The sequence below is a fragment of the Hippocampus guttulatus genome, chromosome 4 (assembly GCF_054856545.1).
Source record: "Hippocampus guttulatus isolate MCC_2025c chromosome 4, RoL_Hgut_1.0, whole genome shotgun sequence".
Taxonomy (NCBI): domain Eukaryota; kingdom Metazoa; phylum Chordata; class Actinopteri; order Syngnathiformes; family Syngnathidae; genus Hippocampus; species Hippocampus guttulatus.
The window spans coordinates 13760782-13785964 of record NC_141264.1 but is presented as its reverse complement, the minus strand read 5'-3'; the positions used below and the strand labels follow the sequence as shown (position 1 = coordinate 13785964).

The 25183-nt window shown below is 41.2% G+C and overlaps 3 protein-coding genes across 6 annotated transcripts in view; 2 read left to right on the top strand and 1 right to left on the bottom strand.

Annotated features, from left to right (window-relative positions):
- LOC147206027 (genetic suppressor element 1-like) overlaps positions 1-5789 on the top strand; it is a 48229-nt gene extending 42440 nt beyond the window's left edge. For all 4 annotated transcript variants that reach the window (XM_086109629.1, XM_086109631.1, XM_086109630.1 and 1 more), the window contains 4 exons: positions 264-611; positions 1293-1559; positions 2188-2291; positions 3548-5789. In XM_086109629.1, coding sequence (XP_085965755.1) covers positions 264-611; positions 1293-1559; positions 2188-2291; positions 3548-3688 — 860 coding nt within the window. In that variant the 3' untranslated portion in view covers positions 3689-5789. The remainder of the gene's footprint in view (positions 1-263; positions 612-1292; positions 1560-2187; positions 2292-3547) is intronic.
- A 460-nt stretch (positions 5790-6249) lies between these two features.
- Positions 6250-9655, bottom strand: LOC147206026 (dynein light chain roadblock-type 2-like). Its single transcript, XM_086108500.1, has 4 exons — positions 9638-9655; positions 7142-7217; positions 6629-6796; positions 6250-6449 (listed from the first exon to the last, which is right to left on the bottom strand). The coding sequence occupies exons 1-4, from the start codon at positions 9653-9655 to the stop codon at positions 6394-6396; spliced, it is 318 nt and encodes a 105-aa protein (XP_085964626.1). The 3' UTR covers positions 6250-6393.
- On the top strand, positions 8944-24500 carry n4bp1 (nedd4 binding protein 1). Its single transcript, XM_086109486.1, has 12 exons — positions 8944-10453; positions 13318-13545; positions 13719-13892; positions 15962-16476; positions 16578-16899; positions 18325-18657; positions 18809-19038; positions 19867-19997; positions 20280-20376; positions 21378-21485; positions 21600-21701; positions 22606-24500. Exons 1-12 carry the CDS (start codon positions 10142-10144, stop codon positions 22961-22963), a joined length of 2910 nt encoding a protein of 969 aa, XP_085965612.1. The 5' UTR covers positions 8944-10141; the 3' UTR covers positions 22964-24500.
- The last annotated feature ends 683 nt before the right edge of the window (positions 24501-25183 follow it).

Genomic DNA, 25183 nt, shown 5'->3' with positions numbered 1-25183 from the left:
AGTGGGTTAGGGGTAGAAAGGATATGCATGGCTGACAGAACACTGACACACTAATGCAGCACGTCAACTTTTGGAAAATTTTTCCTTTTTAGTTTGGAATGACTTATGCCAGAACCACGCTGAGTTCTTTGGCTTTTAGAAATGTTCGAAATCAATCCGTGTTAAAAAACAAAACAAAAACAACCCCCCCCAAAAAACGAGATTGGCATTTGTGGCCTAATGTAATGATGACATATTCAAAATCGTCCAACTTGTCTTCACAGGTGAGTCTTCATCAACCCCGCCTTCCTGTCAGTCAAATGGACAAATTCATCCCAACTCGCCGAGCCCCTCCCCTCCATATTTACACAAAGCGAGACATGCCCCCCACGACGACGGTCTCAGGCAGCCGCCTCCACCCTTGGCACCCCACCGTGACAAAGCGGCATTTGAAGAGGTGCCGCGAATCAACAAGAAGCTGCAGCCAGTCCACAACGGTCACCTCGTAGCTCCTCTGAAAAAAGAGCACGGCGCACTAGCAAATGGTCGGGTCCGGCCTTGGGAGAGGTTCACACCCGACGCCTTCGCTCAGCACTTCCACCAGGCTGTGCTAAAGTCCACACACCACAAAGGTAACACGCTACTACCTTTACTACTGAATCTAAATGTGTGCTATTTAGTGGCAGAGATGCCCAAGTATAAAAGAGACCCTAGTAACAGTCGGAGTGTTGATTCAACTCTTCTATTTCGGTGAAAGTATGTCCACATAAATAAATCGATAGCTCTGAAGTGTGCTTCAGTCCAAAAATGTTATGTTACAAATGCATTTTAATCTGGCTATGTTACCGATTTAAATCTAAACAGTCCAGTTAACATTTGTAATCTGTAATCAAATGCTTGTTTGAATTATTTTTATTATTTTTTTTGTATACTTAGTCAGGAGCTAAAATATCAAGTTTAATTTGGATCTGAGTCACAATGCATAACTCACACTTGTTAGGGACTTTAATCCAGGTTTGAGAGATAAAGGGATGCGCCTGATAGCTGTAAGCAATCATGACACAAAAAAAGTGTAACTGTATTTTGTTAGTTACAGAAAAAAATATTAAATTATTAAATTGGATATAAAATACAAGTTTACTAGGAATTGAGATGACCGGTAGTGTATTTTTTAGGATTCGATTTTTAAAATAGGGATGATAAAGTTGTTGATTTGGGCCTTCAGAATGCTTTCAAGGTATTGGGAGAAGCAATGTTGTCCAGAGTTATCTTTGTTTGAAGCCTGACATCGAGTGCTATTCTCTCCTCACCAGTGGTCTCAAATCTGACGAAGGCTGATAGTTCTGTGCCTCGCGAACTCTCTCCGCACAAAACACCTCATCCGAACCACGCCGTTCACCACATCAACGGCCATCGCACCCATTCCCCTCAAGTCGGTCAGGGCGAGCAACTGACCGATGCGGACGTGGACGAGGGTGAAGACTCATCTGGGGACGAGGAGGAGGACGACGATGAGGAACCACCAAGAAAGTGGAAGGGCATCGAAGCAATTTTCGAGGCCTATCAGGATTATGTGGATGGTGAGTTCTACATTGGGGATTCACCTCGGGAGAAAGAAATTTGCTACCTCTGTGCTTGGTAGAAACGAATGTCATATGAATCTGATCCTGATCGCATATATGACAGCAATTAATATTAAACACAACATGGAACATTTTTCACCCGTACATCTGTTAAATCTTTTTACAGGTAAAAGTAATTTGTGTTTTTCATTTTAATCTGGATCTGATCCACCTTGCATAAATTCATACTTGTATTCAATATATTTAGACCGTTATATCTAACACTTGAAATTGTCAAATTTGCACGCGTGCAGGGATTCAGAAGAGAATCTGCCAACCCAATGTTCATCCAGATCTGAAACATCTCGCATTCTTTCATTTAATATTTATTTTATTGAACTATTGTATCAAATTTGATTTATTCTGGAATGATGCCATATTTTTGCTGCATTTTGACAGCAATTTATATTAAGTATGTGAAATACTTTTCAAACATAAATGAACTGAAACCTCAAATTTCAGCTCGATCATTTGTCAGCAACTCAAATGTTGAAAAATTAAATTTCTCCTTCTCTGACTTTTAAATCGACTACATCTGAGGCGATGCTTGGATTTTAGGGGTATAACAAGCCTTTTTTCCTCACAGAGCGGAGTGTTGAGAGGCAGGTTCTTCACAGTCAATGCAAAAGACTAGAAGCGCAGAACTACAACCTCAGCAGAACCGCAGAGCAGCTCTCTCTCACTATGGCGGTAGGCACCAACACTCTTTTCTTTGCTTCATTCATTCATTTTTCACGCCTCAACGGGCCCTAATCATTGATTAATTATTAATCATTTTGAACCTACTATAAACTCATTAGTGCGTACATTGCAGCTCTGGCAGGGTTGTTTACGTAATCCTATTGACAGCCTGATATCTCTTTCTTTGTATTTGTTTTTAATATCAAAAGATAGCACATTCAACTACAAGAGCACACTGGAGTTGATTTAAATAATTTTAAATGAAGAAATTCCAATTGGGGTACTGAATATCATCCACTCTTATTAAAAATAACATTATGCATATACTGTATATGTATCATCTGCTTTATTATTTTTGATTTCAGGTCCTGCAATGTGCAAAAATGATTTGCAATAAAGTACAACACCACATTAAATGACTTCAGGTACATAAAAATTACTGCAAAGCAGAGTAGAAAATAAAATCAAAAAGCATTTAACAGTTTCACTCGTTCCATGACTGCACTCGTAACTCCAACTAATCTCAAATCCTCTTTCCCCATTTAAATGAATAAAAATGATTTGGTTCCAGCCCCATGTTGTGCTCCTTTTGGTGTGTTCGCCATGGCCACCGTGCTGGCAGTATAATACAGACACTTAAAAGAAGCAATAAGCTGCTGTAATATTACCAGAGTTCTTTTTCAAAGATCAAGAATGTATGTTTCTCAAATAGTCGTTGCTTCATGGGTTACAATACCGCACATGCATTAGGATAATGTCATTGGATGCCGTTTGCCCATCTTCTGTCTTGCTTTGATTTGCATTGTGTTAGCATGAACATAGAGGCCTTTCCAAAGGGGTTTGTGTGATTCTTTTATAGACACGATGTGTAATTCTCACTTTTATATTTGGTGTGACAGTAAACTTCACCTTGGAGTTGCAATCATTGTCTTGTCGGCTTTTTCCGCAGCTCAAATTTTTGCTCGCGAGTCAAATTTTAAATTGGATGGATTGACTTGAGGGTCAAAAAGTACTGCCGTACGTGAAACGTGAAAAGAAATTGAATAATTTTGTTTAAAACTGTGTAAAATGTGTGAAAGCTTTAACAAAGCACATTCCAAATAAACTACCTCAACCTTTTTAAATTATTCTAGTCTTTCTCAATAGCCCAGTCTCAGTTGATTGTTAATTGCTCTTGGGAGCCCCCTAGGGGTCAAGGGACCGTAAGCAAGTGCTTTGTTGGCTTTTGCCCGGCATGTTTTTCAATCCAAACACGTCTCTTCCAGGAGCTTGTGAGCCAGAGGCAGCGGGTACGAGAGGAGCGTGAGAGACTGCACGCTCAGCTGGAGCACTTCAGGAGGTGTCTGACGCTACCCAGCATGCACTGGGGCAGAGGGGGGCACCTCAACACCTACACGCCCAGGTGACCTCAGGGCGCTGTGTGTCCAAAGACAACTGGCTTTGCACTTAAGAGAACTTAAAGGAAGTCAATCCTCGGCACCATACCCAAAATTCGACACACCTGTTCCCATGGTTACCAAGATCATGCCGTCCCGCACTTCCTTTTTATTCAGTCTATCCAAGGGATTGGACATTTGTCAGCGATTTGGAGACTTTGCATCCTGTATCTTTGCCAGTGTTCCCCAAACTTTATTAAGCCAAGGGACGTTTTACAGTCCATTTTAAAAACAACAACAAAATTTCATGGCACATCTCAAAAAGCATATATATTAAAATAATGACTTTGTATGAAATATATCAGGTGGAGACAGTTAATTGTATCATCTGCCATCTAGTGGAAGACCCTTTCATTGTTTATCACCCCAACATTACCCTTACAAATAAATTGCTCACAGGTTATTTGACTTGGGGTGGGGGGGGGGCACCTAAAGTGTGCACAAATGTGTACTTGCACATGTAGTTAAGATGCTCCTAACTTGCATGGGCATCCCAGGCTAAACTTAGCTCTTCTCCAATGCACAAAGCTTGTCGCTCCATCAAGTGCATCACTCAACAAACTACTTCCACCAGTTACTATTTTGAGCTTATTGCACCTTGTAGCAATATACAAATAAAACAAAACCAAACCAAACAAAAATGCTCCCACAGTGAAAAAAGATCCTTTGGCTTTCGGTTGCATATAATTAAAATGTGGTAAGCCTATGTACATTTTCTGTTTTCTTCAAAAATAAGCAAATGATGCGTATGAGTTTAACACGATGGCGGAACAGTAGCCAACTGGTTAGCGCGTCAGCCTCACAGTGCAGAGGTGCAGGGTTCGATTCCAGCTCCGGCCTTCCTCTGTGGAGTTTGCATATTCTCCCCGTGCCTGCGTGGGTTTTCTCCGGATACTCCAGTTTTCTCCCACATTCCAAAAACATACTGTACATGGCAGGTTGACTGGGGACTCCAAATTGTCCCTCGGTGTGGTTGTGAACGCAAATGGTTGTTAGTCTCTGTGTGCCCTGCGATTGGCTGGCAACCAATTCAGGTGTACCTCGCCGACTGCCCAAAGACTGCTGGGATAGGCAGCAGCACGCCTGCGATAAGCGGCTTGCATAATGGATGGATGACATTTTAATCCTGCAACCGAAAATCAAGGTTTTTTTTTTCCCAGTGCAGGTGCGTTCTGCAGTGAATAATTGATAGGTCCTTGGGCCCCCCCAAAAATAAAAATGCTAGATTAGGGAATTCATCAATACAAAACCTCAAATAGGCAGGGGATACTGGATTTGCAGTGATCAATTCATCTTTTCAGTGATCAATTATGTGAGATTTCCCACGGCACACTGGTGGTTAGGAATCACAGATGCAACCCATAATCAATTCATTCATTCATTCAACACACATGACCAGGCTGAATGGTCAAAGCTCACCTCAGGCCTTAAAACGTGAATGGAATGCACTTAAACATAAAACACTGGTGTAAAATCCCTCATAAAACAGGAAACAAGGAATGATGAACTTGGGGTTTTATTGGCGCTTCTTAGATTTTACACTGGTACTTGTGATAGATGAATTTTTTTTTTTTGGTGATTTAATTCACAAGAAAAATAAGACAGAGACGCCATATGCTGTGTTTAAATAATGCTGCTGGTCAGGGAAAAAAAGAAAAGAAAATGAAGGATGTTATAGGATAAATGTATTCAATATTCAATGTTGGGAGGCTGGGTGTCATGACAACCACATGATCACAGACTTGAGATACTACCTTTACATGCCAACACATGTGGATAGAACTTGAAGAAACATCCATAGTGTTAGCGTCAGTCAACTTTTTCGTCCAAACTTTCAATTGTTTTCACCCAAAAATGTATAGTATAATCCCTTTCATTTGAATCCCTTTCATTTGAAATTATGTACTATCACTGATGGATAATGTCAATAAAACATGAAATCCTGCTCATTTGTTTGAATCAGCTGTTTAAGTATTTTTTGGGATGATAGGACTGTAAATTTGCAGTGAATTATTTATTAAAATATTGATGTACATGGAACTTTGCATTAAAATATTGCTTCATGATTGCATTTACTGTTGCACTTTCATCATTTCTAGAATCTCCTGACATTGATGAATACATAAAAACTATAAATAGTTCATTTAGTCATTATTCATTATTTTATTGTTGTCTGTTACCTGTTTAATATTCCTGAGTGGAGTTTGAATAGTATGTAATTGTAATACCCTCAAATGATTGCTTTCCCCCTGCTAATAGACTTGCATCAAGGTCGTCACGCTTTGAAGGATGAAACAAACCTGACTCAACAAAGTTCCATCTCAATAATTATTGTGAAGCTAGAGCTGCTTGAGTGAATTCTGGGGCATGTAGAGCACATATTTGCATTAAAAAAAAATCGGACTGCCAATCTGACTGGAAGAGCTGTCAATTTTTCTGCGTGTCACTATACAGCAATGACTTAGAGCAACAAATATTCATAATTCATAATAATTTTAATACCAATTAAGTACATTTGGATAATTTCCCACAGCACACTGGTAGGGAATAGCTGGTGCAGTGGATCACATGGACACAAACATCTTCAGCTACACGAGATGACTTTCTCCTCCACTCATTCATACTGCAGATGAATACTGTATAATCCACCAACATGTGACCAATCGGTCTGCCTCTCATGCACGTGCATACCGCTCAAATCTCTGGACCAGTATTAGAAGATAGGAATTCTCTGCAAAGGGAAACAATATTTTAAATATGCTTTCACAGTGGATACAACATACTCCTCATACGACTATTGAAGCAAAGTAGTTGAATCAGTACTACTTTTCCCAATCTTTTTTTTTTTTTACACAAGTATCTATATGTCTTAAGTACAGCAGGTGAGTATTTATGCCACCTCTGTTTTACCTGGTGCAACCATAATTTCTTGATTCTTAGTGCTGATGCGCAGCACGATGAGATCATCTTGAGGGTCCACATCCCTCACCGTGCTCCTGGCCATGGCGGTGAGGTGGCGAAGAGCATCCGCGTACTTGCCAGCCTTGGAGCTGTCGAACGTCGATCGGATAGGAATACCTCGGAATTTAAACAAAATATTTATTCATCCATCCATTCTCCACCACACTTGTCCTCATTAGTGTTGCAGGTTAGCTGGAGCCAAAGGCAAATTAGAGCCTTTAACCTAACATGAAGCTTTTGGAAGGAAGATGGACTACCCAAAGAAAACCCCCCAAAAGCAAGGTGGAGAACTTCCAGACACAACACAGGAGGGCCTGATCGAGAATCCAACCCTAGATCTCAGAAATGTGAGGCGTATGTGCTAGCCACTAAACCCCTCTGTGTTACCCAAAATAAAAATATGTAAACAGTAACAGTACAATTTTGTTGTTTGGATATCTGTGTGTGCGTGTTTTGTTTTACCGTCTGCATTGGCAACTATAGTTCCTGCTACACTACCATGGGCTTCGATTCTCTGCAAAGTTTCCTCAACTTCAGCCTGTAAGAGCGATTAAAAAACCAATAAACAGAAAATAAAACGTTTCAATAAACACTCTGAGAACAGGGGTACAATTCTAATGAATAATCAGTCATAATAATTAAATTATAAAATACTGCTCGATAGATAATAAACAAACAAATAAATAAATAATACCATCTTAGTGGACGCGGAGGCGACAGCCTCACCACCTGCAAGAAAATGTTCGTTAATGCTCAGCGCCGCCCCTCTTTAAAACGGTAAGTGATTTGTTGTCTTCATGACATCGATTAATAATCATTGCGTGTTATTAATGTGACGTTGTACGTAACGTTTGCTTACGATATTTTTCTGTTACAATAGCTTGAATTGGAGCACGCTAACCGCCGTGCTACGTGACGGCCATGTTTGTAGGGGCGACTTCCCATCAAAGGCGAGGTATAAACCTGGAAAATAATTCGTAACTTCCACATTTCCGAATCGATTTATATGAGGTGCACTTTTCTATTAATGGCAAAACGCGTGTTCTATCAAAAAAGAACTTTTGCGCAGCGGGGTGGTGGTGGGAGGCAAGACAAAAAAGTTGTTGTTTTTTTACCCGTGAATTGTTATCCCTGCTCCCTTGTCCAAATTGTAGGGCTTTGTGTGCAAGCACGTACACTACAATGTGGTGGCATCCTTGCTCTTTCGTTTGTCTTACCAACAATGTGATGGCAAGAAAAACAAAAGAATAGTTAGAAAAAGTCAAGTTCATTGTTTTTGGCCTGTCACAGATCTCTCTCTCTCTCTCTTTTTTTAATACAAAAAGCGGTTAGTCTTACCTTTAAATTTAAAATGTTGTAAAATTACCCAGGTGTCTGAAATGGTATCATAACATCATGGCTGCTGTTTATAACAAACCCATTAGTGTCAAAATTGGTGAAGAATTGGATGAGTTATGATTAATTTATTGGAACCAAACAGTTACCTCAATACAAGTGAATGGAAGAGCTCACCCTGGACCCCGGTTCAAGATGGGGGCTATGTAACCCGGGTCACCACATTGCTAGTTATTCAAAAGTATTGGTAGGTACAGTGCTCTATGTCAGAGCATTAGTTATGGCTTTTGAACAAATCGGACCTCAGCTTAACATTCAAGAAATTGTCCGTTTTTTTTATCATTCATCATCCGCAGATATGTCCGCTCGACATCTGAGCTTAGGTCACTAACCTAGGTTTGACACACGAAAACATTTTAGAATGCTGTATTTTCCCAGAAACTGTCATGATGTTTTTTGCGGTGCTGATATTATGATAGAGTGTCTTAAATTGAGTATATCCTTTTTTAAGTGTAAAATACTTTACAAAATAGATTGTTACAAAAATGTGTTCTTAAATATGACCTGTTGTATGCATGCATATATATACGGACTGGAAACCCCAAGCTGAATGAGGGACGGACACCACCCGAGGGGTGAGACGAGGATTTATATATTTTATTTTTTTTAATATAAATCACACACACACACTTTCTTTGCCATCTCCGATCACAGTAAAGCAAATATTCAAACTGTCCCTTTTACTGGACAAATTCCACCCGGGTTGCATCTGGTCTGCAGACCTGCGGCACCAGACAGGTGTGAAGGGGTGGAGCAACTCAGAGAGGTAGGATGGGACGAGACCATTTAAAGATTTGAAAAAAAAATCTTAAAATGAAATGACATTTAAAGATTCACAGTTTTAAATCCTGACTTTTTTAGAGTCATTCAGAGTTTCAGGTAGTTGTCCCGCTGCTTAACCCAAGAAGACTTGAGCATAAAGGCACAAACTGAAGGCTGGATGTTCACCTGCAGGATTTTCTGGTGGACAGCACAATTAAATTTTCCAGTGATTACAGTGATTCACCGACAGACTAAATTAGCAAATCAAAGCCATGCCATCACACTGGCACCACAATGTTTGACTGTAGGCAGGATTTTCTTTTCATCAAATGCTGTGTTATTCATAGGGTATAATGCTTCAGGCCATAAACAAATTCAGTCTTTCTTCTTGCAGTCTACAGAATATTTTGTTAAAAAATAGGATCGTTCTTGGCAAAATGTCAGCTGAGCCTTTGTGTTCTTTGTGTTGTACGGTACACTTACAAAAAAACCAAAAGAAAAAAAATTCAGTCAATACAGTACTTTTTCCCAGCACTGTACATGTAGAAGCACAACTTCATAACCCCTTTGTTTTCAGTCACATATCATTACCATTTATAATCCAAAAAACATCACTTTATATTTTCAAACTACAGTACAGGTATTAATTTTCCATCCATTTTCAAATCTGTTTATCCTCACAAGGGTTGCAGGCATGCTGGAGCCCATCCCAGCTGTCTTCCAGCAGCAGGCGGGTTACACCCTGAGCTGGTTGCTAGGCAATCGTATGAATCACATTTTGTTGGGGCAAATACACTTTACCAGAAATCCGGAAGCCATGGCTATGACTGAACTCTGAACGGCAAAAAGGCCACAACATTTGTCAACAAAGTGAGTGCTAACAGTCTCGACTTAGGTGGGCGCTTTCAGACAGTTGCTGCGGAATAAAAACATCCTTCCTTAACCTCAAAAGACCACGTCTACGTTTTTCTATGTCGTAAGAAGAAAGGTCAATGTGAAACTTGCTTGCGCAAAACCATTTGCCTAGCCACAAGTCACCAGATAAACAGTAGTGTACAGTATACACTCACTGTCGGCCTTTGATGACGTTTTAAGTGGGACTTTCCGCATACGTCATTCGGTGCTTCCGACTTCTAAGCTAACCCGACCGTGGTGTTCTTTATATTAGACGTTATAAATCTCGCTCTGTCGCCGCGTATTACTTTTCGAGCATACCATGTAGACGCCAGAGGGTCCCAGCAACGCCGACAAGTTGGACTCTTTTAGACGTGCTTGTCCGAGGTGACGCTAACAGCGAGAGACGCTATGTCAACAACGCGGCCCCTTCCCGGTATGAAGCGAGTCACCGAGCTCGCGTGCGTCGAGCAGCCGACCAGCAAGCTCTGCGCCTCGGCCGCGAGGCAGCAGCAAGACACCCCGACGGTGGATGAGTTTACTGTCCCGGAGAATAAGCAAGACGAGCTGAAATGTGCCCAGGCTCGAGTGGAGTACGTTTTCAAAGTGACGTTCACTATTATCGGGCTGTTGGACCACACGGGACAAGCACACGGTAGCACGGCTTCGCGTCAGATATGGCTCCAGCTCAGAGGAAACACTGACGACGTTTCGAAAGCAAAGGTGAGTGAGGTCTTTATTTCTATGCCCCTAATAAACCAGCGGGGCCAATGTGACCGTGGTGTAAACGTGTGCCTTCAGGTGGTTTGAACAGGTGGGTCGAGTCCGAACTGGCCGATAGTATCTCTGTTAATCGTACCTGAAAGTGACTATGTATCAGTCACATAGTGTAAGAGGAGACACTACTTAGTTCTACCTTACCTGATTAGCTGATATCAATTCTCATGTCAATCTTATATGTATGTGTGTGTGTGAATGCCCCCCGCCCCAAAAAGAAACCCGCTGTGCTAGAGTTCCGTCAGGTATGCCACGGGAAATTATCCAACTGCACTCATTGCGCTGTTAGTCATTATTCATTAATAATATAGTGTGTTTGTATTTTTCATATCAGTGTCAGCGACGTTTAGTGAAAGGCTGAATAATTACTCCCCATTGATAGGACATTGTGATTTCCTAGGGACATTGTAAGAAGTGATCAATTCCGATATTAATAGAAATTTAGCGTTGCATATTGATGTTGTGTGTTTCTTACCTTGTTAAATCCTCATTAATAATTATTGTGAGAAATTAATACTGGTCAGTGTCCTCACATACATCAATATCATTAATTAATCATAATATTAAGGACATCAAATCCCATGCAATTTGAGCAAATTTGTTCGAGAAGTGTGGAATGATCAAACTGGTAGCCGTTCGAAATAATCGGTAGAAATAGCTCAGGCTGAGATGTGAATGACACCTCCATGCGAGGCCATTTTGACTTTTATAAACGCTGCATAGCATGACATGTTTTGTGCGCGTGTCATTCGATGCCATGTATTGTGCCCATGTGTGACACTTAATGAACGCATCCGGTTAATTTATAAATCACTTTTGTTTTTGTAATGTGAATTGGTGATGTGGATTTTTTCCCCCACTGATTAAATGGACTTGAATTAAAGGGTGAATTTTACTCTTTATTTATTTATTTTGCCGTTATATAATTTTGGGGGAAAAAAACCTAAATTTATTGGAGGCTAAAAAAACACATCTTAACCTCCGGTGCTAATAATTATGGCGGGTAGTGTAGCTTTACTCAAAACGCTAAGTATTCCTCCCAAAACAACATAATCCGGTTCAGTGCCACTGTAAACAGAATTTACAGAAATAAACATGTTCTGAGATTGACACCTCTGACAATGTCACCAAAAGGAACATTATTTCAACTTTAAATAATATTCAAAGCTAAGGTAAAGTAAACTATAATTGGTCATGCCTTTGAGTGTGCTGAATGAAATTGCGACTGTGCCCTCGGTTTATTCTCGTGAACGGTTTATGATTGAGCAAATAAACTTTTTTATTTCTGTCCTAAACTACTAAGTTCACGAAAAACATTTGAGTTTACCTACTGCAACCAAAATTCCACAGAGGGCAAACCTATTCTTTAAAGACACCCACTTACTCATTTCAGTGATCGTTTAGTTTTGACAGATGCACCCTTATATGTGACATCAGGTTCTCATTCCACACTAAAACTTTTCTTTCTCTTCTGCTGAGTCATGGTTGAGTCATTTAGAATCCTCAGTGCTGAGTGTGTTGGTGTCTGGCTAATACAGCACCTAACACCTTTATATCAGGTTTATGATGCAGCTACCCATGTTAACAGCCTTGACAATTTTGTTTGTTATGGTTTATTTACCATAATTTTTAACTCGATTAATAAAAAAAAGTACTGTTTTACAAACTATACTGTAGATAAATAGGTACTTGTCACTCCAGAATAGAAAAAAAGAGACTTTGTAGATGAATGCTTGACTTGATTAAATTTAACGTCTCATAAAAGGCTAGTAAGCCATCTCAAATTTATAAATAAGGGGAATTCAATTTTAGATTCATTCATTACTGTTGCAACATGCGCGCACACACACACACACACACACACCTGAAAGGAAGTTCCCAGACCAACTAGCAGCTGACTCATTCACACATTTCTAGTACCCGGAGATTCCCTGAATGAGTAAGTGGGAGGCCTCTCTGGTGTCAACTCTTTTGTGAGCCATTGTTTTGCATAAATCACATGGGAAAACTTGAACTACGTATCACTGTATGTATCTGTGTGTTTTATGCTTTTTTCTACTAAAAGGATGATCACCAGCTGTCCTCATCTAATTTTCTAGTTGAATTTGCAGTGAAGTGCACATGTTTCAGGAATGTATTCAGGATTACTTCAGAAAAATGCCTTATGTTAATGTACTGCAGCATATATAATTTGCGCATGGATGTTTGCTGGCAAGGCAAGCCTATTGGACTACCGGTAATCATCTGTCAAATAACAAGCTTGATCAGTCACCATTATTAGCGAAGCATCAATGTGACCAGTCCTATGCCCGATTCCGAGTGATATGCTATGAAGGTAGCGGCACACTGCTGATAAGTGTCAATTTTGATGTATAAAGTAATCTTTAGCACGCAATTGTCTGTTTACTATTGAACAAAATAATCTGGTGACAAAGCATCACTTTGCATTGCTGCCCTTGTTCTATTCTGTGGTCATGCTGCTGCTTTTTTCTCGCTTCATCACCACATCCTGTTTCTGCTGGCATTGCTTTGGTCTTTTGATCCTAAGTGTGCAACAAGTGTCTCAGCAATTAAAAAAAGTCACTAGATTTATCGGTTGCACTTGCTCAAGTGGATGAAAATTTTACTTGCACTGTCTCATATTTTAATAGCCAAATATGACCATTTAGGATCAGTCTGGAGACCTGTCCTTTGTGTACAATTGGATGGAAGTCTATAAAAGACATTTTTTATGAAGACATCTGGCAGCTGTTTGGAATTGTGCATGCATAATCTTTCTCCCTTAATGTCGTTTTTTTCTTGTTTTTCAGGAGTATGTGAGGGGGCTGTGTGACCCAGAGCTGCAGAAAGAAGAACGTTATCCAGTGGACATGCACTGTATCTTTGCTGGAGCTCGGGGTCTGTTCCTGGACAGACTCATACGGGACACAAGTGCTGAGGTTTTGGTTCCTGAGCCAGGACGTCTGCGCTTGTTGGGCCGCACTGAGCCTGTCGTGATGGCGCAGAGCAGAGTTCAGCAGTTTGTGGCACTTTTCCAGGTGAGATTAATATACAACCATCGGCTGTGTATTCCAAATGTTTTTTTATTAAGTAATGTTCATACACCGCTCACTTAGGGTGAACTGATGCAATTCGAATGAGCGAGATGATTTAAAGTCAAAATTACTGTTGGGCATTTTCCAAGTTCTGCCTCTCTGTCTGCTTTATTCAGGAAAAGCGAAGTCTACTGAGTGACAGAGAGCAGGCAGTGAAGCGAGCGTTCAAGTCCTTTGTGGAGGAACGGGACGACAAATACACAATGGAGCTTCTTCTACTGCCCTGTGCGCTGAAAGAAGAATTACTCGGACTGGCTCACAGTCCAACCAGCTTGCACACACAGTCGACGGTTTGTGATTTTTTTTTTTTAATATCGACTTCCACATACTTACAAGATCCGCTGAAAAAGCAATGCAATAGTCATACTAATAGATGACGAGGATGAAAGTAGAGGTGGACCCCCGCCTAGAAAATTCATTAAAACCGAGTGATGCGACAGAAGGGTCATGAAGTCGGCAGGGTTGTACAATTTGTTTTTAATGAGAGGCCAACTGTCTTCAACTATATTTGCGTCAGATGAATATTTGAATCGCAGGTGAACTGTGTGGCAAAGTCCTGAAGCAACAAAAGTAATGTCTCTGGGTACATAGCCTGCCTCCATTAAGCTGTACCAGTACAGTGTACACCGCACAATATGTTTTTCGATCATACTTAAAATTTGTTTTGTGCCCAGAAGTGCATGTCAAACTTAGAGTGCATGTCAAACTTAGACCACTTCACTTTAATCAGTACCAAAGTCGTTGCCCAATTTCCAAATGCTTGGCAAGTACATCAGTCCTTGCGTGATACTGCTTAATTGTTGTTTATTTGATTTTGTTAAATTATTAAACAATACCAAGCCATCTGCGAAAATATTTTTGCAATAAACTAATGCTAAATAGATTTTTTGCTGTTATTTGATAAATTGATTGACGAGTAGATCAAGTAATTCATTCTAAAAATATTAATTGGCTGCAGCCCTAATGTTCAGTTCAGTCGCATCACACGGTGTGCATTGGGCTTTAGTTGCTGTGGTTTGCAATGGCTCTTTTCGTATAACAGGTACACAGATCCAAGAAATGCACCTTCTGAAGAAAGTTTTGACAAGTCAAGGCTAAATGTCATGAAATTAAATCAATTCAAGAAGAGTATTTCTTCAACATTGATTGGGGAGAGGGAAAAAAATTAAAGTAACAAGAATGACATCAATATTTTCACCACAGTGTTGTGCAGCTTTCAAGATACAAATGAAGTGAAAATGACGGCTTTTGTGTATTGCACGTCTGTGTTTGACATCCTTTACTTTCAAAGTTTGGGACTATGAGGCTCCCCTTGGGGAACAAAACAAGGCTGGGGCCTCCCCTGCTGCCCCTTCCACCAATCAAGTGATTTCCCGGGGCCTGTTTTATGGGGTTTTCTTGCCGTCTATTTCCTCTCTCGATAGAAACTAGAAAGTTGGGGCCCGCCTTCTATGATGTAAAATTTGCTTGGCTATTTCCATAAGTTCAATACAAAACTGTGTGAACATGGGTAAATTGGGGCTGAAATACATCCATCCATCCAGTTTTTAATCTGCTGAGCCTCACAAGGTTCGAGGGCGTGCTTGAGCTGTCCCAGCTGTCATTGGGCAGTAGGCGGGGAACACCCTGAACTGGTTGCCAGCCAATCGCAGGGTGGCTGTAAAGCAAAAAATGTACTTTAATAAATCACAGAAGATGATAGGAACAAAAAAAAAAATTGGATGGCGATAGCTCATATCTGCAAGAACTTGGACATTACAACTGGAGGGTTACGTCTTGAGTCCCTCCGCGGACAAAATATAAAATGTCAACAAGCTGACATGTTAGTCTGCTTTCTGACTATTGTCAAGATGCCTTTGCGCACCCCTTTTGAGTCTGACAGCTCTCCTTGCATGTGTGTGATCTGTGCAACAGGTGTGATTTGTCATTTCCATTTCCCCTCGAGGTATTGCAATGAGGAATACCTGTATAAGTAATTTCAAAAACATAGATTTTGCCTTACTTTTCCTTTCCTCCTTAAAAATTGAGCTTTTTGAAAACTCTGGCGAGGATAAAGATTCTTTCGTGTTTGTTTATAAATTGTTAGCTTTTTGAAAGTGATGTGACATTTTCTCAGCAGCCACTACATCATTATTATACACCCAAGTCAACAAAGTTTTTTATCTCCTTTTCTGTTCAAGTGTGAATAATAAACAACAAAACTATGAATAAATATTTGAACATAGTCTGATTATCACAAACTGTCCCCTAGATGAAACACTTGCGAAAACGGTGCTTGACAGCGTACATCTTACACATTGAACATGTTGTGTATTTCAGACCAAGCTAAACTAGAACCGAATATTGTGTTGTCTCTCAGACTCTCCTGAACCAGAACCTACAACCAAGCATGGCAGAGTTCGAGCAAGATCGCTCACAGAGTAGCACTCCTGTGACGGAGCTCTCCTTTCGCATCTTAGATACTAGCTTTGAAGACAGAGGGTGTCTGCCTTTTGGCGACGGCGCTGGAAAAGCAGGAGGAGGCATCGGTTTGGGTCCCGAGGCCATCCTGTTCAATGGCACCAGGCCTTCACACAAGCGACGCTCTTCGGAGAGCGAAACTCGGGACACTAAAAGACAGTATTCTCTGGAGCGGAGGGAGGAGTCCCCGGAGAGGTCGAGGGACAGGGAGCGACACTGGGACAGAGAAGGCCACGCAGCCAGTAGTAGTTTTCGATCCAAAAACACGTCTGCTTCATGCACAGTCTCCTCCTCCTCAGCGAAAGCAAACACAGTCACAGGTGCAATCATGCTGAACCCTTGTGATGGTATCACTGAAGAAAGCGAGGCAGTCAGCCCAGAAACTAACCTCCGTTGTTTGGTCAATTTCTTCAGGTGAACATTGCAGTAGTAAAAATGATCACAATTCATTTTCAATTCAGATACATGTACAAATGTGTGTTTTGTTTTGTTTTTTTTAACCAAATTTCCTTCAGATCCATGGGTTACCAGCAGGACATTGTGGAGCGTGTCATCAAGGATACAGGACAAATGGAAGACACCTTCCTCATTTTGGAGAAAATTGTGGCCGAAACGAAAAGTTGTGAGGGGGAAACAAAAAGAGGAGTAAAAGAAACCAAACAACTGAACAATGTGCGCTCCTCCTCCTCCTCGACGACGACGACGACGACATCTCTAGCCGTTGAGCGGGAGTTTGGGAGGTCCAAAGAGAATATTAAGCCCAATCATCATGGAGCGAGTAGTAATGGACTTGGCCACCGGAGACAGTCCAGTGGCAGTGAAGCCAGCACTCAACAGGTAACATCCATTTTAAGCCACGGTGTTCATGGTTTGGCTCAGTTAGACACTATAGCGTGGAAAGGGGAATCTTTCTCGTGTTTTCATTATGTGGGCCTGATAACATTTCCTTTGTTAGCTATTTATATTCACCAAAGAGCGGAAACACAACAGTGCTATGTACTGAAATTATCTGCAACAGGAAATGCTCATCTCTGAATCTTTTGTATGACTTAATCCTCTGTATTTTTAATAGGGATAAACTATTAATTGCATTAGCAATATAATCACGATTTGATATAATGCAGTTTTTTAATTCCAAAAACTGCATTTTGACATGAGAATCGGAGGGGAGAAGGGCTAGAATTAAGAGAAAAGGGTGGGGGGGGGGCAGCAGGGGGCTTCAGAGCAGGTACGGCTGCTGCGCCTTTGAAGCAAGTATCTAACATGATCTTTTGTCACCTCGCAAGGTTAAAAAAAAAAATCACCATATACAGTCAAACCTTGCTTTTCGAACGTCTCTGTTCTCGACCAAAATCGGTTTTCGATCAAAAATTTCGAGTTTTTTATGCCTCGGATTACGACCGAAAATCGGTTCTCGACCAAACTGAGCGCACTTCAATGCGCCACTTGACGCCTCTCGCCTTCCTTACACGAGGAAGCGTAGCGTTCTAATGTGAGCAGACGTGTTCAATAAAGATTTTTTTTTTAAAGAGTGGTTTCGAACAAATCGGTTTTCAAACAGCCTTCTGGAACGGATTATGGTCGAAAACCGAGGTATGACTCTGTGTGTGTGGGGGGGGGGGGGTTGTGGGGTGTTTAGTTTGTGTTCTTTCGGCTGCTGTCGTATGTCGCAGCGCGCACATGTAAAAGTGTCTGTCTGATGGCTTTCGGATGTGTGCCACCGGTGTGATTCTCTGGGAAAATCAAGCCACCATTAAACTCTAGTCCACACTCTATTGTACCTTTCTAGCCCCAAAAACGGGTGCAGTAATAGCACAGGTTGCTGTTACAGATACCCCATGCGACTTTGGACAATTGAAATGCAAAAAAATATATCATGTCTTGTGGTTTACACTTGTGCCTTACATTTCTGATGTTCAGGGTTTGAATTTTTGCATCTGGTCTTCTGGAGTAGTTTGCATGTTGTCTTCATGCTTGTGTGGCTCATTCGCACATTCCGAAACCATCCAGGTTACATTAATTGAACACTCCAAAAAGTCCATGGGTGTGAGTGTGAATGGTTGTTAATATGTGTACACAGGGTTTATTCTCTTTCGCCCAAAGTCAGCTGATGTAGACTTTTAACACGAAAGCCAAGGACAAGTGCTGTAGAAAATGGAAGGTGCCAAAACATTCTGTTTGTTAGAGCAGTCTTTTAACATTTGCATCGTAACATACACGATCTTTAATGCTACGTCTTTCCTGGAAAAACTCTCCAAACAGACCAGTTCTATCAAGAGGAGCGCCAGTGCGCAAGGAGGTGCAGGGAAGCACGAGGTCATTACCATTTCCGATGACGATGATGTCGGCGTGACAAACAGCAAAACAGCAGATACTCGGACATCAGGGGTTACAATGACACACGGTGACACCCAGACCGGATCCAGAACAGAATACTTGGCACGGGGAGGCGGGAACGTCACACATAGGGATCACCTGTCAAGAGGCGGGACACGGACTCTAGGTGGATCAGTGAAAGTCGAGACTGTGACGGCACTGCGCAGCGCACCCCAGTGGCTGACGGCCAGCACCACCTCTGTGGCTTCCAGTGCCAATGTAGGTATTTCATTAATGTGATGGTTTTCTCATTTTCTTGGCTTTGCTCAACTTGTTTTGTTTCATGACAAATTTCAAGATGTAGTACATCAACTTTGTCATCCACAATGTTTTGCTCGAATGATATAAAGATCTTGATTGTCCCCTGCAGTCGGCTCCTACCACAAGCCGGCTCTCTGCCTACCAAACCCTCGGCCACACGGGCTTTCACAGCGGCGGAGCCAGGAATCCTCCTACAAGCAACCCACTGGCGCCACCGGTGACCGGTTTGGCTCGTTTTCACCAATCATTGAAGACTCCGTATACACTGAAGCTACCCAACGAACCAGGGCTACCGGAGCTGCGCCACATCATCATAGATGGCAGCAATGTGGCTATGGCGTGAGTTCATGTGTGGAGATGATGGAATTTTCTCACTTGATGCCCCGAACTCCAATAGGCTCATTATGTCAATTCATTGCCAGTGATGTTGTCCACTTGAACAACGCACACAAAACAGGATTAACTAGAGCATCCATTCCCTACCACTGCACTTGCCACACAGTCTGATGTAGTTACAACAGTGATTTGCTAGTTCACTGAATCTGTAAAAATGAATTTACCTAATTTCACTTTTTTTTCCATTTCATTTTCATGGAGAATATTGACTTGGGAAAAATAATGTGTATTTGTAAATCAACCTGCCAGTGTCAGACAGTGACAGAAAGAAGTAGGCAGTAGGCGGGGTACACCACAAACTGGTTGCCAGCCAATCCCAGGGCACACATAAATGAACAACCAACCGCGCTCACACTCACACCTAAGGACAATTTAGAGTGTTCCATTAACTTGCCATGCATGTTGTTGGAATGTGGGAGGAAACCGGAGTACCCAGAGAAGACCCACGCAGGCACAGGGAGAACATGCAAACTCCACACAGGCAGGCCGCAGCCGGAATTGAACCCTGCACCTATAGATATATATACACAATTTGTTTGCCCTAATACTGGTTAGGGTGTAGCCAGTATAACCATAATACTTCAGGGTGTATGCCGCCTCTCGACCAAAGTTAGTCTGGATTGGCTGTAGCACACCCTCAACTTTGAGGGGGGAAATATGCATAGAAAGTGGAAAGATACCACACACTATTTCAAGTTGATCCATGTGTGCATTTTTGGCTCCTCGTTGTCATCATAACAACATTGTTTGCTTTTGTCCCCATCTCTTTAGTCATGGCCGAAATCGGTTCTTCTCCTGTCGAGGGATAGCGCTCGCCGTGGAGACATTTTGGAGGCGGGGCCACAGGGAGATCACTGTATTTGTTCCTCAGTGGCGCCAGAAGAGAGACCCATTGACAACAGGTACTTAAGGCATTTGCAGCATGTATGAATGAGCAGATAACAACCTTAAACTGACATCAATGAATGGACTGATGGCTTTTTTGGTCTCTCAATTTTTACACATCTGATAGGAATCAAAGATGAACCAAAATAAAACAATACAATTGCCAAGATGAACCAAAATAAAACAATACAATTGCCAAACATAGATTCAGGATCCAGTGTGCTATTTTTCATTCATGTGGTTGTCTGTTTTTTTCTGACTCCATGAATTTATTATTATTATTTTTTTTTTTTTGGCAGAACAACATTTTTTAAATCAACTAGAAGACCTGCGGCTGCTTTCTTTCACCCCCTCCCGAGAGGTCTGTGGCCAAAGGATAGCCTCGCATGATGACAGGTGCACACATACAACACGCGCCTCCCGTTTTGAATTTAGTTGAATATACTTAAAGGGAAAATGCAATCAAAAATGAACTTCACGATTAGGGGCGGGATGATTCAATTACCCCCCAATTTGATTCAAATCACAATACTTGTGTGACGATTAGATTTATATCATGATTATTGATTATACTGTAATTTGTGATTCAATATCATAATTATTGGTATTTTCTCAAACAAGACATTGTTTTTGTGCATTATAACATTTTAAAACAATTCAAAACAATCCAGAAGTTGAATCGTGGAGTTAAATCAATGCAGCCAGATGAAAGTCAGTCACCATTTTGCACTTGGTTTTGACTGAAAATGTCATTATGAGTGCCCAAGGGCTCAGGTTACAACCAATCAGGGCTCAAATGCAGAAAACAGGTGAGCCGTGATTGGCTGTTACCTGACTACTATGATGTCATTTGCAGTCAACAAGTGCATTTGCAGCAAGTGACAAAATGTCCACCCCCTGAGTTGGATACAAATCAGTGATTTTTGCTGCTTAATTCATATTCCACAAATGCAATGTTAATCAGAACCAGAAGTGGGGCCGCACAGAGCATATTGTTAAAAAAAAGTGTCTTGACTTCCCCTTTATGTTAATTTAATAATAATAATAATAATAGATTTTATTTATAAGCGCCTTTCAAGACACCCAAGGACACTTTACAATAACAAAAAACACAAAACAATACGGGTTGAGCAGCGGCAGCCAAAACGCGCCAGCGTTCACTCAACCCGAAAGTCAGAAAGAAACAAGGGAGGGAGAGGGGGAGAAAAAAAACCCACGCTCGAACTACCCTCAAAGCATTAAATAACATTTTTATGCATGCATACGTATTTCTCGATCTCGACACTCATACAACTGTATGAGTAGTAAAGATGAATAAAATATATGATAATATATTCGAAAATTGTCTCCACTGACAAAGGCAAATTTTAATGTTGAATACTTGCATTCTCCATTAGATTCCTGCTCCACTTAGCTGAAAAAACAGACGGCATCATTGTAACCAACGACAACCTGAGAGACTTTGTCAACTCTTCGGACACTTGGCGCCGGATCATTCAAGAGAGGTGATTAGTCATATGCTCAAATATCACACGACTCAAATGGTCATTTGAGTGCCGGATCCAGTGTTAAAATTCAAATATTATTATTTTATTTATTTTGAATATTGTTATACACAGGTTACTGCAGTTTACTTTTGTGGAGGACCACTTCATGATCCCTGATGACCCTTTGGGTAAAAATGGACCTCATCTGGACGTTTTCCTTTCTAAAATGAACAGGTGTGTGCTCCCTTAATCGGAACATCTGAACCAATTTTAAAATGCCCCCACACGTGGTGAAGAAAAAAAATCCTTGTGTGAGATGTACGCCAGATAACCAACCTGGCACCCCACACACATTAACAAAAAGAGTAATAGCAGATGAAGCCATAGAAGTCTTATCTTGTCCTTTATTGGTGAATGACACATTCTACAAAACCTAAACACAACCCATTGCTTCTTTGTTTGTGTCCAGCAACAGTGAGAACATCAGATCGAGGCCAATTTTATGTTGGTTTATTTCACATCACAATCACATAGTCTGTGGCTCAGCCAATCTGTGTTGACCACACACAAAATGATTTGCCGTCAGAAATGTGGACTATGCAGTCATCCCACACAAATGCACAACTGATAATGATCGAGCCCCGCAGTAAACACCACAAGTAATTTTTTTTTAAATGTTTCAAGTTGAATGCTACAAGAGATCACCCTTTTTTCATTTGCCCCGTGATGTATTTTCAGAAATAAGATAAGATAAGATAACCTTTATTTGTCCCACACTGGGGAAATTTGCAGTCTACAGCAGCAAAATTGGGGGGGGGGGGGGGGGGGTGAAAGTGTTTCATTGCACAAAATAAATGTTTCAGAAAAGAACTGTACACAGTTCAATATAAGTGCAATATAAAATATAGCATTTGCAATATATTTGTAGAATAAATATAATAAATCTGCAATAGCATCAATCGCAGTAATGCCAGTTTAGCTTTGCATAGCTTGCCCAACAGCGTATTGAATTTGGCCTTCGCATGTTCCATAAATGTACAGTGACGTCGCCTCCTCTCCATTTTCCCGTATGTGGCCCTCAGTGTAAAAGGTCTGGACATCTCTGTTTTATACATTTTCTCCTTCCCTGACCATCCAGGCATCTTCCTTTGACCCCTCCCCCTCTGAGACCCCCAGACTTGCGTCTATCCACCAACCAGCAGCATCCAGTCTATGTGCAGGCCCTCCACTCCGCTCCATGGACGCCCGCCGTTACTCCTCAGCCCCCCTCTTCCCATGTTCCCCACCCGAGCGTGCAGTGGCCCCACCCGGGCCGCCACCGCAACGCCTCTCCCTCGCCGTCGCCTCCTCCCCAGCGTTCGCCGGGGGAGACGTCCCAGCTGAAGAGTCAGCTGTGCGCGATTTTCCCAGACCAGAAGCAACAGATCGACCGCATCCTCACCGACAACCCGTACATGAGAGACTTGAATGCCCTGTCGGGGCTGCTGCTGGGTTGATTCACTCGCTCAAAAACCAGACTTCATACACGCATTCAAGGGGGACCCGCAACACAGTATAAATAACTATTTATTTTCCTCTCTCTTTCATCTTGGACAGTCTTATTTTATTTTTTTTACTGATCTAAAAGCATATTTGTTCATCTGATATGAACACCAATTTCCTTTTTTTCAGTTTTAAACAATTTTGTCAAAACTATTAACGTAAAAAAGCAAATCAGGTTTTATTTCTCTCTCTCTCTCTCTCTCTCTCTTGCCCCCCCCCCCTTCAAATGTGGGACCAGCATAGATTAAGAGGACTGGTCGCAGAATTTGATGGGCTTCTTACCACAAATGCATCCATACTACCTAATGACTGCCATTAGACAAATAAACTAGCACAGTGACTATTTTATGTCATGGTTTTCCTGCAAAAAACGACAATGACATTAACAGTGCCGCTTATAATTTTAAAGAAAGGCAGTTGTGAAGACAACCTACATACATCTGTATATAGTCATAGTTTTGCTGACTATCAAACAACATTCTAGGCACATAATGGGCCCATTTGTGTCCCTTCAAAATAAAGTACAAATACACCTTAAAATTCTTGGAAATAACCACTATCAATTTAGTTTTCTACTTGCTCCTATGGTTTGGTGTGCCCTAACATATGGAAGTTTGTGGCAGTCAACTTAATCCCCTTTTGTTGCCAACCCTTTGAGTAGCTTGCCAGTATTTTGGATTTCATCTTTGTCAATTTAAGCACTCAATTTGAATTGTTCCTCTAAAAATCTAGATTGAGAGAAGATTTGTGAGTTGTTTTTTTCGGGGTTGACGATCTTCCCAGGATCACTTATTATTCAGAAATTAACTGCATTGGTTGTTTTTGAGCCACTTGAATGCTTCAGTCACTCCATCTTGTTTTTCAACACTACAAGGCTCAATTATATAGTTTGCATTTGTTGGCTTGAGTTAAAGAAATTGCAGTCGCGAAGCAGAATTACGTCAACTTTAGTTTTCACTGTACTTTTGTAGCAATGAAAGAGGTACATAGGTTCCGTTGACTCATGTCAAAATGCTCAGCTGCAGGCATGTGAAGAATCACTCCTTGTGCTTCTTTCACCCTCTAAGCAGAGTGGACAGGACGTTTCCCCTGCATGTGTATATGTGATGTGCTTCACTTGTGTAATATACCAACCCAAGTCTGTATAAAAAAAAAAAAACATCTTTAGTTCACCACGTTGTAAGCATTGCTGAAGGATTTTCTTTTGTTGTATTATATTTTCATCGTGAACTACATTTTTTTTCTAAATCTTAATATTTTTGGACATGTAGTTTAATGTATGTGAAGAATTCAAATAAATGCCACAGTCAACAGTAAGCCTTTGCACTACCCTCCGCTTAAACTTTTTGAAGGGTGCAGTGATGGACAAAGTTCATGTTCAATTTTTTGAAATGGTAGCATGAATTTCTTGCGCTTTATTGGGTGTACAGAAAACCAACAGGAGACTGAAGTCATTTCCTTGCGGGAACAATAAAGAGTATTACCACCACATGTATGACTACAGCAAATGTGATGCTACAGCGAGCTGGTCAGCTTCTGTCTGAATGCTCATAGCACCGTCCATACAAAACGAAGGGAACAATTGAATCACATCCCAGAATATGAAGGAAATGCTACAGTAAAAAAAAAGTCGAATTCGGCGAAAACAAATTACATGGTAGTTTCCCCATGTATGGTCTCCACGTGTACATACTCGTATGTGCGTGACCTCCTCACTATATTCAGGCGTGCTTTTGATGAGTGGGCGCTAATACGGTCCATAAAATGCATTATGCACACATTAATATTCGGAAAGAAGCAGCAAGTCTCTCTTAATGACACTAGGGGTCGGTAGAGCCGGACAAAAGCGAGGCAGATTATTCATTTTATGCACGTTACGTCACAGCCTTCGTAGGAACGCCCCCTCCGGCACGACATATGGCAAAATAACTATTTGCACCGGCTGAAACTCCTGTAAAGTGTAAAGAAAGCCCTGTGTCCATTTGTATCAGCAATTATCTTCTGAAATTGTCTTATCTTGCTGTGCGGTCGGATGTACTAATAGACAAGGGTGTAAATGAAATTTAGCTTGGCAACAACCAACGTATTGTTTAGCGCACGTGTTGTCAAGGACGAAATGGGATTTCGTCATCTTTTTTTTCTTTTTAAAAAAGCGCTGTTGTTTAGTTAGCTGT